This window comes from Ovis aries, chromosome 3 (assembly GCF_016772045.2).
Source record: "Ovis aries strain OAR_USU_Benz2616 breed Rambouillet chromosome 3, ARS-UI_Ramb_v3.0, whole genome shotgun sequence".
Taxonomy (NCBI): domain Eukaryota; kingdom Metazoa; phylum Chordata; class Mammalia; order Artiodactyla; family Bovidae; genus Ovis; species Ovis aries.
The window spans coordinates 2223392-2238753 of NC_056056.1; the positions used below are offsets into that span (position 1 = coordinate 2223392).

Consider the following 15362-nt stretch of genomic DNA (forward strand, 5'->3'; position numbering starts at 1 on the left):
AGAAATACACAGATACACGCAGAGACACACAAACACACAGATACACACACACAGACATTGATACACACAGATAAGCACATAGATGCATGTACACACGCAGACCCACACACCTGGTTCCCCCCCACAGGTAGGGAGTAATTAACAGACGGGCACCAGCCCAGCGGGAGGGAGGAGGGGCCCCACGTGGAGGCTGCTCTGGGACCGGGGTGATGCCCGCTGGGGGCAGGTGGGCGGAAAGATCCATATCTGCTGGGCTCCACGTGTCCCCTGGGAGTTCTGCGTGCAGCTTGGTTGACGTTGTGCCTGCCGTAGCTTCTGATTCTGGCCTGGCCTTCACCTGTCCGTTTGTTCAAGTTTCCGGTGAACAGTCCCAGCATCTCTGCAGGTCTCTTGAAGTTGAGCTGTTGAGGCCTTGAAAGTGAAAGTCGCTCAGTCGTGTGTGACTGTTTGCGACCCCGTGGACTATACACAGTCCATGGAAGTCTCCAGGCCAGAACACTGGAGTGGGTGACCATTCCCTGCTTCAGGGGGTCTTCCCAACCCGGGGATTGAACCCAGGGCTCCCGCGTTGCAGGCAGATTCTTTACCAGCTGAGCTCTGTCCCTTATGATGGGTTGATGGGTCTGAAACCCTGGCTTGGTGTTCAGCTGTGTGCACCGTGGTTCTGACCTTGTGGGCACCACGCCGAGGTGGACTGGTGGGGGGCCGATGGCTCCCACATGCCTAATGGCTGCTCTGTGCCAGGCGCGTCCTGCTAGGGAATCGGGCCTCAGGAGCCCTGGTCCAGCTGTGGGCACTGGACAGGATCCGAACCCAGGGCCCTGTGACGCTGAGGTCTGCGTTCCAGGCCGCCTTGTCTGCTGCCCCCATCTTTCCTGGCTCCTTCTCCACGGGGACTGGAAGCCAGTGGCCGTGCTCAGCCGCCCACCCCCTGCCCCTGCCCTGGCTGTGTTGCCCATGGTGGGCTGGGTGGGCAGATGCCGGGCTCCTGGGTGCTGCTCTGGGGTTTGATGCCGGCCTCCGTGCTCCCCCATCTTCTGTGTGTGCCCTGTGCCGCTCCAGGGCTCTGCGTGGCTTCCGTGGGCCTTTGTCACGTGTAAAGCAACAGGGATGTGTCTGTGCCGGGGAAGGCTCCGTGCCTGCTGACTGAACAGCAGTCTGTTTTGTTCCAGTTGTGGTTGTCTTGAGTTGGGACGTGTGGCTCCCCAGACGGGTGCGGGACGCTTGGCGTCTGCCGAGCCGGGCGGCGCCGGGAGGCAGGGTTTGCTACTGCTGGTGTTACTGCCCTGCAGACCGTGCAGCTTGAATAACGCTCCCTTCTCTCCTCTAGTTCCTCTGTCTGAAGAACATTCGCACCTTCCTGAAAGTCTGCCATGACAAGTTCGGACTTAGGAACAGCGAGCTGTTTGACCCCTTCGACCTCTTCGATGTCCGGGACTTCGGGAAGGTGAGTGCCCTCTTTCTGAGGCGGCCCCAGCCCCCCTGGGCAGAGCCCCGTGGGCAGGGGCAGGCTGGGCTGTGTTACAACTAGAGGAGGCGCTTCGGGGGCTGGGGCTGCAGGATCTCCCCTCCCGCCTTCTCAAGCTGTTCAGAGTGAAGTCAGGGCGTCGTGACCCCAGGAGGATGGAGGGAAAGCTGGCCTGGATGAGTCCAGACCCAGGGGCCAGCCATGCCCTGGCTTTTCCAGCTGAGCGACCCTGGGCATTTTCTTCCTGCCCTGAATCTCCCACCCTTTCTGGGTGAGCAGGCACCAGCTCGCGGGGCGGGCCCGGATGGGCAGGTACTGTGCTTACTGCGGTGTGCTGAGAAGGGAGCTGTTGCGTTATGCCTGAGACAAGTGGGGCTGTCTGGCTCCGAGCAGCATCGGGTGGGGACAGGTGATTATGTGAACTCTTCGTCCCTGGAGCTGATGCCCTAGGTCCATGGCAGAGAACTCGGGCAGCCTCCCTGCTTTCTCAGCAAGTGTCCCTGGTGACTATCGTGCAGAGTCTTGGCAGGTGCCAAGGCCGGGCGGGGGTGCAGCGTGTGGTGAGCCTGGGTCCACAGTGTCCACGCAGGGTGTCATGGTCCATCTGGAAGCCAGCAGTTCCCAGGTCTCTCCTTTTAAAAGATAGAGTCAGGACGTGATACCTTGTTGATGGACCGGGGGCCGAGGCTTGAGTCAGACCTGGCTCCGTGCTGTGCTGAGGTGCAGCTGTCCCCGAGTCCCCGCCTACTCTTGGAGGGGCCCTTCCCTCCCTTCCCTCCGCCCGTCAGTGCTGGCTTTGTGAAACGGGCACTTCCCGGACTACCCAGGGACGAGTTTTCACCTGCTTACGGGAAGTTATCAGAGGATGTTTATTGCCTGCTTTATCCGAGGACCATTATCAGTGACCTGGTGTTTGAGGAAGTGTTCTGCGAACACATGATTTATGAAACGCAAGGGGAATTTTGTATTTGCAAATGCTGAGAAGTCAGTCCAAGAGGAGCCGTCATTCGAGGTGCTCTAAAGTGTCAAATTAGCATCGATAACTAGGACTTTCCCATAAGCCACCTGGGCCTGACGGCCCTCTTCCTTGGTTCTGAAAGTCCATAGACGTGAGACTCGGGGACCAGCTCTGTGTCCGCACCAGCGCTTAGAGGTCTCTCCTCCTCTCTTGAGTGGCTCTCCCACGTCCCTCTGGCTGCGAGGCATTAGCCTAGGCCTCTGAGGCTTCCAGGCCTCAGTCTGCCGGGGCGGGAGCCTATGCTGGCGTCCTTCCCATCAGTGAGCTTCTCCGTCTCCGCAGACTTGCTTTCAAGTGGATTAGAACCTCTTTCCCGTTTTTACTTCTTGTGACCAGCAGTGCCCTGGGCAGGGGAGAAACCAGTGGCTCTGGACTTTGGGGGAGGCGTTCAGAACACACACACATGCACGCGTGCACACACACACACTCACACTTTTTGTGAACACTCACACACACGACTGGTGTCTAAAGTAATCGCATAGAGAAACGGGAGACCTGGCCAAGCCCACTCCTCAGCCAGCAGTGCGTGCAGAGCCCGGCCCGTGTGACACGATGAAAAGGTGCACATGAACTTGGATTAAATTCTCGTCACGTGATCTGCCAGCCGCGGCCAAGCACTTGGAAAGGGGGTGCCCCTCGTGGTTGTCAGCGGTTCCCGCGGGCGGTTTGAGCCCTGAGGGGATGTGCTTGCTACCCACAAAGGGGGCCAGCCGCCCTGGGAAGCTGTGAGTGGGCCGTGGGTTTGGGCTCTGAGTCAGGGTGTGAAGCTGCGGGTAGCCTGGGGGCACCGAGGGGCCTTGGTTCAGCCTCGCCTCCTGCGGGGAGGCTCCGGGGAGAACAGAGCTGCCCCGAATCTGCCCTGCTTTTCACGTCGAGTCGGATGGATCTGCTTCAGAATCTGGTTCCACTTACTGGCGGCTGACCTTGGCAGATGACGCAGAGACGCTGACCTGCCTCGGCCGGCTGGGGACCCGGGGGTCAGGGAGCCTGCCCCGTGCTGCCCGGCCACAGCGGGTGCTCGTTACACGGCGATGCTGTCGCCTGGCCCTGCCTGCCCCCCAGGCTCAGTGGATGGGAGACCAGCACAGCGCGGGTGGGTGGCGGCCTCCTGTCTCAGGCCCCTTGCGTCGTTTTGCTCACATCGCCCTCCGGAGCCCAGCCCGGCCCTCTGCTGCCTCGTGTCCGTCCGGCTGCACCTGCCCACCTCCCTCCCTGCTTCATTTTCTGAGCGCATGAAGCTGTGGTCGGCACCCCGAGATGAGTGGGATGTGGGGCCAGCCAAGGCTGGGGCACCGAGACGCGCTTCTCTCCACGTAGGGGCCACTGGCCAGAGCCTGCTCTGCTGGGCTCGTCCCCGCTGATGTCTGGGGACGGGACCCCCTGGAAAGCACACACGAGCCAGGCCCTGGCTCTGCACCACTGCTTGCTCTGCTCCAGGTCACAGACATGGGGACTGAAGCCACCCTGGGTAGCTGGGCAGGGCAGCCGTGGACAGGCGGCAGAGCCGGGGCTCCAGCCCGCGGGATGAGGCACAGCCACACTGCTCACTCAGGTGTGACTTCCCGGGCCGGCCTGGGGGGACATCCGGTCCCGGGTAGGAGGTGGCTCTGCGCACAGGGATAGCGGCCGCTCAGCGAGGGCCCCACGGCCGATCCGCCTCTTGCCCTCCGGGAGCTCTGCCCCGTGGGGTCACCCGGGTCCAGGTGGGCCTGTGATGCTCGGGAGTGCCAGACCACTAAGGCATGACAGTGACTCTGCCCTCCCAGGCCCTCGCTGCTGCCCGGTCCCTGCCGGCCGGACCTGCCTGGAGCCCGTGTGGAGAGTGACGCTGAAGTTGATCCCCGGACAAGGGGACGGGGCTTGGGGTCAGTTGTGATCTCCCATAGTGGGCTGGCCAGAATTTGACGGCACTGTTCCTTTCTCAGTTTGCCTGGTCATCCTCTGCTTACGCCCTAGGATTCAGGAGTGGAAAGAATCCTTACGGTGTGGCTGTCTCAGGCTGGTTCAGAATTTTCCAGATTTTTTGTCCTTATTCAGGAGGTTTGTAGAGCGTTCAGGCCCTGTCCGGGTTCTGGGTACCGTTCTGTTTCTGAGCAGCTGCCTCTCAGCGTCCCGAGTCTCCTAGCATTGTTGGGAGTCATTCCCTGAGAAGGGAGTATGTGCGCCCAGCCGTGTCTGACTCTCTGCGACCCCCTGGACTGCAGCCCGCCAGGCGCCTCTGTCCATGGAGCTTTCCAGGCAGGAATACTGGAGTGGGCTGCATTTCCTCCTCAGGTTGGGAAGGGAAAAAGCATCCATTCCTTGGCTCCTCCACTCCTCGATTAAACATTCAATAAGCCCCCAAATTAATTAATTTTTAAATCGAAGGATAATTGCCTTACAGAATTTTGTTGTTTTCCTTCAAACCTCAACATGAATCGGCCATGGGTATACATATGTCCCCTCCCTCACCCCCAAGAATTTATTAAACGCTTACTAAGCTCAAGGTAAGAGGGAAAGACTTGCATGACCTTTGCCCTCTGAGGGTCCTCCACATCAGCTGCTGTGCAGTTCATGGGAGAAGGAAGAGTGGGAAGGTGAAGGCTCTAACCTCCCCCTGGAGCTGCCTGGTGCTGGCCCACCACGCAGCCGTGTCCACCCTGGGGCCCGTCTTCTGGATGTGAGTGTGGGGCGGGTCACCCAGGACTTGGCTGCGGCAGAAGTCCCGAGCCCTCCCCAGCAAACCGCCTTGCGGAGTCTGGCTGATTCGCGGGCATTCTTCCTGTTCCCAGAACCAGCGGGGCCCTGGGCTTCCCCTTCCCACCTTCCCTTTTGGGCAGGTGCGGAGAGGAGCTGATGATTTGGGGTGTATGACGTGCCAGAAAGTGTTTTCCCTGACCCCAGGTTGACGGAACCCACCCTGCTCCCCAGCCGGGAGAGACCCTTGGCAGATGCCTCAGCGGGACAGCAGGCAGGTGGGCCCCAGAGACCCTCGAGGCCTCCGGGAGCCCCGGGTGCAGCCAGCCGGTGCCCACCTGGAGCATAGCGATGGGGCGGGCGGGGGCGGGGGCGGTGCTTCCTGTGGGTTAGATCGGACTTCCTGCGGATCCTCCTGTGGATCGGATTCCACGTAACTTGGACTCTGAGGTTTCCCTTCTGCAGAGTAGAGCGGGGACAGGGCGCGGCCGTGTCGTGGAGTCAGCCCGGAAGCGAACGTCCAGGTCCCGCCGTTTTTAGTAGCAGTTTGGTCCTCTTCTTGCTCACTCACCCAGCAAGCTCAGAAGGAGCAGAGGGGTCCAGAAAGCTGGTTCTGAATCTTTCTCTTTTTTTGGCTCCATCCCTGGTATTTCCCCAGGGGTCGCACAGAGGTGTTAGGTTTCTGCTCATACCCGGCCTGTCGCGGGAGATTTGAGCTAAGAAGCGAGCTGAGGGCCTGAGATGGGAGCCAGCCTGCCGCCGAGCCCGGGCCCTGCTCCCGCCCCGATGGCGCGCGTGTCCTTCTCGCGCGTCCCCCCCCCCACCCCCGCCCCGCCCTGTGTCCTGTCCCCGGTGTCTGGCTGGTGCGCAGGGCCCGGGAAGGTAGGGCACGTGGGAAGGCCGCGTGGGTGGCCCGTGTGGGCTGCGTCTTCGCGAGACTCCTCGGTGTGGAAGCGGGCTGGCGGTTTGGATGGAGGGTCCTGGTGAGGTTGTAGGGTTTCTGTGGCTTTCCTCTGATGTTTTGCCCCCAGAGCCACAGATGGCTGTAGCTGCAGAATGCCCGCCTCGTCTCCTCGCTGTGAGCTGGGCTTCCATCACCTTCCCGCCCAGCCCCCCGATGCTGGCGCTCGGTGACCCCCTTTACAGACCAGGAGGCGGTGGCTCCGAGGGTCAGCAGACCCCTCCGGGCCGCATGGCCGACCGTGTCCCCGGCCTGGGAGTTTGTTGGTTCCGCAGCCTCTCTGCCCTCACTCCCCCGGCCGGCCTCCCAAGGGGGTGGTGACGTGGTGGCTTTGCCAACACAATGCCCGGTCCTGGCCTTGCTGCTGGGGTCCGTCCAGCCGCAGCCGGTTACCCAGCCTGGCGACTTTCCGGGACTTAATTTCCTCATCTGGAAAATGGGGACAATCTTGCCAGCTCTCCCTGTGATTGGATCCCCGTGGGCGCTGTTGCAGGCGGCGCTCCGTGTGGGCTGGAGCCCGGTGGTCCCTGAACAGACGGAGTTTGCATTTCACTTTCGTTATAGTCCTTTGCGGACAGCCACCGCCGGACACGTTCACTTGCGCTGTGAAGCCAGGGGTGGAAGTGAGAACGCCTTCCAGGAGGCGAGTCTGTCCTCTGGGTGGGCAGGAGCAGGGAGAGGGCGGGGGCTTCTCCTGAGTGGCCTGGGAGCCGGGGGTGGACCCCGGGCTCAGGGCGGGCCTGGTCGCCCTTCCTGCTCCCACCTTCCTGCCCAGCGCACTCACTCTCGTCGCTGGCTTTCCTGCAGTCTGACCCTCGGCCCGCGAGGCTCTCCCTTGCAGCCGCAGGGCCGCTGCCTTCACCTCCCTGGGGCCTGCGCTCAAATCGCTGCTATTTAAAATGGCAGGGGTGCCTCCTCCGCCCCGGGCTGCCCACCGTCCGGCAGTTTCCTTCCTTACTGGGGCTGTGGCCACAGTGATCCTCGTGATCCCCGGCTGCATCACGAGCTTCCTGGCTGTACGGACTTCTGTGCTTTGTTTACTGACGTCTCCGGGGGCTGAGAGCCCTGCCTGGCACGTGGGACACCGGTCCATTTTTGTGAGACTCGCTGGGTCTTATCAGAAGAGCCAGGGAGCTGTTGGTGGGGCCAGAGGGACGGTGGGACACCTCCGTAAAGGCCCGGGCACTGGGTCAGGGGACCCAGGCTGGCCCAAGTGGCCCCGCGGAGGTCTTCCCCGGGGTGCTGCCTGTCTCGGAGCCCCGATTCCAGCCTAGCCTGGCACAGCTTCCCCGCCTGCCCCCAGCCTGGGCTGCTGCAGCCTTGCCAGGTCAGCTCAGCTCACTTTAGCCGCCCCCTCGCCCCCCGTTTTGAGAGGAAGGTCTGTGAGGCTGTCTCTCGTTTGAGTTAAAGAGCAGAGCACACCCTCTAACAAACGGGTTTAATTCTCCTATTTATTATTCATTGAAGTATTTTGCGGCTCGGGACTGCCGATGCCGTTGAACCCGGCTGTCAGCAAGGCCGGGGGCGGACGTCGGGCCCCTCGTTGAATTAACGCGCGAGGTGGGGGGCCCAGCGGTCCCCCCAGGGGCTGGACTCGTGGGGAGCCCGCCCACCCCTCCTCCTGCCGGTGGGGTCACCCACATGCGTGGACCCCGCGTGGTGTGTGCCGGGATCTTTGCATCCAGGAGCTCCTGCCGACTTTAGGGGCCTCACGGGGTGAGGAAGGGAGCCGAGGCCTAGAGACTTTAGGGGCCTCACGGGGTGAGGAAGGGAGCCGAGGCCTAGAGGGAAGATGCGTCTGGTTGTGTGTGGTGGAGCTGGGGGGTCGTTCGGGGGGAGGCCAGGAAGGCAGCATGGAGGGGAGGCAGCGAGGAGGCTGGGAGGGTGGTGTGGAGGCCGGGGGTGCAGAGAGGATGCTGGGAAGGTGGTGTGGAGGGCTGGGGGGCAGAGAGGAGGCCAGGAGGGTGGTGTGGAGGCTGGGTGGGCAGAGAGGAGGCCAGGAGGGTGGTGTGGAGGGCTGGGGGGCAGACAGGAGGCCAGGAGGATGGTGTGGAGGCCGGGGGGCAGACAGGAGGCCGGGAGGGTGGTGTGGAGGCTGGGTGGGAAGAAAGGAGGCCGGGAGGGTGGTGTGGAGGGCTGGGGGGCAGACAGGAGGTCAGGAGGGTGGTGTGGAGGCCGGAGGGCAGAGAGGAGGCCGGGAGGGTGGTGTGGAGGCCGGGTGGGAAGAAAGGAGGCCGGGAGGGTGGTGTGGAGGGCTGGGGGGCAGAGAGGAGGTGGGAAAGCTATCTGGGTAGAGGCCACAAAGAGGCCTCAGTCAGGATGGGGGCGAAGGGGGGCTAACTCGCAGCTCTTTAAAGGACACAGGCAGTGAATTCCCTCACGCAGTGGATTTTAAGCCATCTTCCCCGGGGACCAGGAGGAGGCAGAAGGCAGGGTCCTGCTGAGTCGGAGCGAGTCCTCTTTCCCATTTTCTGCTTCCTTTTGCCTGACACTTCGCTTGTAGGCGGCGACCTGCAGAGATTAGGAGCGTGGTTTGAAAGCACCTGTCCGTGATAGCCGAGGAACCCACTTCCCTGGGATCGGGGTTTGGGGAGGGTGGCGGCTGGGTGGCCCTGTGGCCTCATGGGCTGCCTGCAGGGCCCAGAGGTGAGGCAGGCTGGTCGCCGTGTCCTGGACGTGGGAGGAACGGGCCCCTCCCCCAGCATTGCAGCCCCTCCGCCTGCCCGCTGGTCAGCGCCGCTGCTCCGGCTGGACCCAAGGTCATCCGCTGCCCCAGCCCGGCCGCCTTGGCTGCTGTCCGCGTGGCAGAGGTGCCCTGTCCCACCCTTCCTCTCTGCCTGGACCCTCTTTTGTCAGCAGCCTGCCCTCCCCCTCGTCTGTCCTCTGGGTGTGGCAGTGCCTGGAACATGCTGTTCCCCCCAGAGCCCGGGGCAGGCGTCACCTGTCCACCCCAGCGTCTTCCCCCGAGTCGGCCTGCATGGCACCTGAGCACCCACAGCCCACGGGGGCTGGCACGTGAGACGAACCAGTCTGCTTCGCCAGGTGCCCCCAGCTGTCACCGCCATGACCCCTTCTCTTGCCCTGGCCCCTCCTGCAAATACCCCCCCACACACTGCCCTCCAGACTTCTCGAGAGTGCAGATGCTTCTGGAAGCCAGGTGAGAGTGGGCCAGCTGCGTGGCTTCTGGGGCTTGGGACAGAGTGTGACACCCACAGGTCGCCTCGCCTCTGGGGGCCAGTGTTTGCAGCTGTAAGCTGGGTCTGCATTCGGGCTGGCCTCAGCTGCTGGAGGAGGATCTGGGGCGTATGGGGGCCGGTCTGTGTGTGTGCGTCCCCCGCACGGCTCCTGGGGGCGGGCCCACGTGGAGTGGGTACTGGGGGCCTTGGCAACGGGCAGGGGGACGTACATTCTGGCTGCCTGGAGCACCAGCCTCACCCCCTGCCGTGCCTTCGGGGTCGAGATGCTGATTTCTCGAGGATGAACGTAGGCCCCGGGCTCCACCCAGGGAAGGAGCAGGGGAGCCCTGGTGCGCCCACCTGACACCCGGTCTCCTTCCTCAGGGTGCCGAGCGCGGCTGCTCTGAGCTCACCCTGGGCCTGTCTGCTGCTTGGCGCCAGGCTGCACTGAGCTCATCTGCACCCCGTCCTGAAGTTGCCGGGGACGTTCTGGCCTCCTCAGCACGCCCTTGCTGCTAATTTCTTATTAACATGCAGTCGCCGTGGCGCGGGTGCAGCCTCCGGCTCCGCGGAGCCGGTGTGGGCTGGCTGGTCGAAGCTTCCTGAGCTTCTGCTCGAGACCATCTCCTCCTTTGACTGTGGGTTGTCATTTCGGGACGTTTTTAGCCCGTCCACTTTTGAAAGAGCTGACCAGTAGACACGCATGTGTATGCCTGTGTGCCCCGTCAGCTGTGTGGATGCCAACCCCACGTTTTCTGACCGGTGGTGGGAGCGGACCCCTGCTCCCAGCCTCCCTTTCTGGACGGGAGCCTCCGGCCGGGATCGCCTCCACGGTGGACGAGCGGGGAGCAAGTTTTGGTTTTGGGACCCGAGTCCCTGTGAGTCTGATGAGCCGTGGGCCATTTGGAGCCACCGCCCTGTGGGAGGTGGGCAGGTCTGGTGTGGGGCCAGGAGCCTCCCTCTGAGCCTTTGTTTTGGTCCCTCTGCTCCCGACCCTGGGCGGGTCCCAGGGAGGGGCTCATGGCCAGGGAGATAGCCCGTGATCCGCCGTCTCCTCTCTCACTTAGGATCGACCCTGGGGAGGGTGACGCAGGGGCCTGTGGGGGCCGTGGGCACTCGGCAGGGACGCGGGGTGGAGGGTCGGTGGCGTCTCGTCCAAGCCCTGCTCCGGCCACTGTGCCTCCTGCACGTGGGCAGGCCCCTGCCATCCTCTCTGGCCTCAGTTTCCCCATCCGTGAACAGAGGGTAGGACTTGCTGGCTGTCCCCTCGGTGGAGGTCGTTGAGGGGCCTTTCTTGTCCCCGTGGGCGTCAGGTAAGCCTTGCACATCTTCATCGTCATCCACACTCGGGACCTGTCCCTGTGGGAGCTCAGATTTTCTCAACTAGTCCTCGCTCCACTCATGTGTAACGTAGGTGCTGCGTGTAGTCGCTCAGGCGTGTCTGACTCTTTGTAGCCCTCATGGACTGTAGCCCGCCAGGCTCCTCTGTCCATGGGATTCTCCAGGCAAGAGTACTGGAGTGGGGTGCCCTACCCTCTTCCAGGGGATCTTCGCGACTCAGGGATCAAACCAGGGTCTTCTGTACTGTAGGCAGATTCTTTACTGTCTGAGCCACCAGGGAAGCCCAAGAATACTGGAGTGGGCAGCCTATTCCTTCTCCAGGGGATCTTCCCAACTGAAGCATCGAACTGGGGTCTCCACTGCAGATTCTTTACCCACTGAGCTATAAGGGAAGCGTTCCGCATACATGTATATTTATATGTATGCATATGTGTGTGTCCACAGTTAAATTTTAATTGGCTAATCGTCTCTCCCTAGTACCCCAAGACATTGTTTCTGTTGAAGCCTGACAACTTGATGTTTGCAACAAAAAGACCAAGAAGGAAAGAACCTCAAAATGTAAATAATTAATTGTAACAAAGTCTTCTTCCGTGGCGTCCTGGAAGGCCTTTCTCAGAGACTGCGGCTTCTTCCAGTGGCAGATGGCGGGGGTCTGCGGCCGGCCAGGCGCTCGGGATTCAGCGCAGCCCCTCTGAGTCCCGAGGTGTGTGGCTGTGGCCTTGCTGCGGGAGAGGCCCCCTGTGGCTCCGTCCCCCAGGTCCTCAGCAGCGCGAGGGCAGCTCAGCTCGTACACTCTTGTCCTGCCTCCTGACATGCCGGTCAGGGAACTCGGGCTGGAGCCCTGGGGTGTTTATCCCGAGTGGTCTTTTCTCAGTGTCATTCTTAAAAAAAATAAAAAAAGATTATGCTGATAAAATGGACCCACCATCAAATTGACCGTTTCAACCATTTTAAAGCCTGGATTTCAGCGGCGTTCCATGTGTTCAGCGTCATGCAGCATCACCAGTGTTTTGGTCCAGACGTTTTCATGACCCCAAAGGAAACCCCAGGTCCTGCTCCCCCTTCCCTGGCCCCTGAGATCTCTGTTCCGTCTGTGTGTGCACGCTCAGTCATGTCTGACTGTGACCCATGGACTGCAGCCCGCCGGACTCCTCTGTCCATAGGATTCTCCGGGCAAGGATCCTGGAATGGGTTGCCGTTTCCTCCTCCAGGGGATCTTCCTGGCCCAGGGATCGAACCCAGGTCTCCTGTGTCTCTCGCACTGGCAGGTGGGTTCTTTACCCACCAAGGCACCCGGGAATCCCATTCGAACTCTATGCTGTTCTGGACATTTCATAGAAGCAGAATCACACGAGATGTGGCCTTTAGAATCTGGCTTCTTTCAGTTAGGCTGACGTGTTCAGGGTTCAACACTGTAGCCTCTGTCAGAATTCCATTCCTTTTCAAGGCTGAATAATACTCCAGCCTATGCTTGACTCTATCTTGTTAATCCATCCTCCATCGAAGAGCATTTGGGCAGTTGCTACCTCTTAGCTGTTGTGAGTACTGCTGCTGGGGGACCATGCGTGTGCGAAGCTTTGTTCACTTGTATTCCTGAATTCCTAACCCTGCAGCCAGCTAAGCCTCCAAGGCTGTAAGCCCCGGAAAGTTGAGGACCCTCACTGTGAAGGGAAGCCCGTGCTCCATCCCAAGAGGAGATGCCGCCACCCCCTGCCTGATGGCTCTCGCTGTCGCAGAGAGGGCTGGTGGAAATCAGCCTCCAGACTCATCTGTCTGGACCCGGGCTCTCCGGCAGGCCTGAGAGAATGTGGGGTTTGTTTACAAATGAGATCTGTGGGCGGGTGGAGCCGAGGGCTGCTGTCAGTCCTGCCGCTGTGAGCACAGGTGTGCAAATATCTGAGTTCCTGCCTTCCTCTCACTTGATTCTGTGCCCAGAGGGGAGTCGCTGGGTCAGAGGGTAACTCAGTACGGTTTGAGGCACCGCCGTGATGGCGTCCCCAGCTTCTGCACGTCTTGCATCCCACCGACAGCGCACAAGGCTCCAATTTCCCCACACTCGCCAGCACTTGTTATCCTGTGTGTGTGTGTGTGATAATAGCCACCCTAATGGTGTGACGTGGCCTCTCTTTGTGGGTTTGAATCGCGTTCCCTGGTGATTAGTGATCTCGGGCATCTTTTCATGTGCTTATTGGCCATCTGTGTATCTCCTTTGGAGAGGTGTTCATTCAAGCCTTTTGCTCATCTTTTAATCATATATTTTTTTTCCCCCTCGTTTCATTTGACCATACGTTTGAAGGAGGACAGATGTTCAGCTTTTAGGACAGGGCCTCCGTGGGAGGGGCGGCCAGACACCACCTGCCGGCGGGCAGCTGGAGAAATGTCCTGGGGACGTCCAGGGTCTGCCCGGCCCAGTCCGCCTGCTCTGTGTGCTAAGTCACTTGAGTCGCCGTGTCCGACTCTCTGAGACCCCATGGACTGTAACCCGCCAGGCCCCTCTGTCCTTGGGATTCTCCAGGCAAGAATACTGCGTGGGTTGCCGTGCCCTCCTCCAGGGGATCTTCCCGATGCAGGGATGGAACCCGTGTCTCTTATGTCTCCTGTGTTGGCAGGTGGGTTCTTTACCACCAGCCGCACCTGGGCAGCCCCCAGTCTACCTGTCACCTCTCCCCAGTTCCCCAGTTTCCAAAGCCCCCCACTCCAGTGCTCTGCCTACCAGGCCACCAGGTCACGGCACGCCTGCATCCCATCACTGGCTATCAGCCTCCTTCCCTGGGTGGGGAGCCCAGACAGGTGGACCCTCCTGGGTCACGGCTGCGAGTGTTCCAGCGCCAAGGGTGGGTGTTCCTGTCTCCCAGCTAGCCAGGCCGGGCAGTGTGGGGCTGCCTCAGGCCTCCCGGAAGTGAGGTAGGGAAGCCTCCGGGGCTGCAAAGCCACCTGAAGCCGGACAGTGCCCGGGCGCCGGGCCAGCTCGCGGTGGGCCCATCCCGTCTCTGTGGGTGTCAGGAAGCATGCCAGCGTGCCGTTCCCTGGCCCACTACCCCTGCCAGCGCCGGGATGGCTCCAGCTGACTGCTGCCTGCAGCATCATTAGAACAACGCTCACGTCCACTGCTCGCGGCTTAATTTCCATGAAGAATGAACGTCCCGGCAGACGGGCTCCGCCGAGATCTGTATTAATCAGCGATTGATTTCTCGTACTTGCTCAGGCCCCAGGCTTCCTCGTGGGCCACGGAGCCAGGTGGGAACGTGCGGGGCCAGCTTTGAAGTCGGAGCCGCTCCCCGGGGCAGCCGCTGGGAGTGCCAGGGGCTGCTCTCAGATGAAGTCGGGGTTGCCAGGTGTTGAAAGTGAAGATGCCGCTTCAGGGAGGGCTGGCAATGGGTGACAGTAAGTCGGGCGTGAGGTTCACTGAGAACGTGAACGGGGCTGACCCTGGGCTGACTTTATAGATGAGAGGGCCTGGGGGGGCCGGGGTGGGGCGGGTGTTCTGGCCGCTCCCAGGCACACTGCTCCGGCGGGGGCTGGACAGCTCCTGGTCATCTGGGGAAGGCTGAGCCCGTGGCCTGGGCTGTGGCCGTGCCGGGCGTGATGCCGCGTGCCACCATGGTGGCCATCTTGGGGGTGGGGCGGCCGTGGCCTGGGCCCCGGGGATGCCACGTTGTGGGGATGCCCTGGCTTGGTCTGTGGGGCTGCGGAGATTGGGGTCAGGGAAGTGGATCCTGGTGTAACCCGGATTCCAGACTCAGAGGCCGGGTTCCTCAGAGCGAGACCCAGCTTTGCTTCTGGACACTGAGTGGGCGTTCATTCATGCAGCAAAGACTGCGGCATGCCCGCTGGCCAGGCGTGGGGTGCAGGGTGGGGGGCAGCCAGCCCCCTCTGTCTTCGATCCCCAGTTCGCAAGGCGAGGTGGAGGCGGGACCCCCCACTCCCGTGCCTGAGCCTGGAGCCCGAGGGCGAGGTCCTCAGGAGAAGCCGGCGTCTGCAGCCCCAGCTTCGGGCCTCCAAGGACCCTTGGAGTGTCCCCATCTTTCCTCTTAGGGCTTCGATTTTTTAAAGGCTCCACGTATGAAACCAACGGCAACCTAGTTTTCCCATTTGTAATGAATCAGAGCCCAGCTGAGAGCTAGGCAGCGGGGCCCCACATGGAGGGCACACCGGCTGGAAGTTCTGCATTCGGGGTGACTCAGGGAGCTGGGAGAGCCCAGGGCTGTGGCCTTCAGGGACCCGGCCGGGCACCTGTCGCTGTGGAGCACCCAGCGGGCCATTGGCCGGCAACCACGGTGGCCGGAGAGTGTCGCCCGCTGTGGGGAAGGCAGAGGGAGCTTGGAGGGGGACGGGCCGCACCGTGTCCCGGCCAGCCCGCGGCTCCCCTTTGCGGTCTGCTGGGACGGTGGAGGACGTGTATTTAGGAGGAATGGTCCCCCCGCTAGGCTCAGCTGGTCTCCGGGGGCTGTGGGCCCCGGGGCCCAGGCGGGTGGGCAGGCGGAGGGGCCACGGCGCCCCTCTCTGCCAACCACCCGGGCTGTCCTCTTAGACTGACCCCATGGTGTGGCTCCTGGTGCCCCTTCCTCTGTGAAGCCACCCTGGGTTGCTTCTGGAACGGCTGGCCTTGGCATCTTCCAGCCAGAACCCCTGTTGTGCCAGTGGGGACGCTGAGGCCCTCTTTGGGTCTGAGGAGAACCCGGGCTGACCCCTGGAGCCCAGGTCCCTGGAGATGGAGGGCTG

At 61.8% G+C, this 15362-nt stretch overlaps 1 protein-coding gene across 10 annotated transcripts in view; it reads left to right on the top strand.

Annotated features, from left to right (window-relative positions):
- Positions 1–15362, top strand: part of VAV2 (vav guanine nucleotide exchange factor 2) — a 177556-nt gene that overhangs the window by 36416 nt on the left and 125778 nt on the right. For all 10 annotated transcript variants that reach the window (XM_027966124.2, XM_060413729.1, XM_060413731.1 and 7 more), the window contains exon 2: positions 1331–1447. In XM_027966124.2, coding sequence (XP_027821925.1) covers positions 1331–1447 — 117 coding nt within the window. The remainder of the gene's footprint in view (positions 1–1330; positions 1448–15362) is intronic.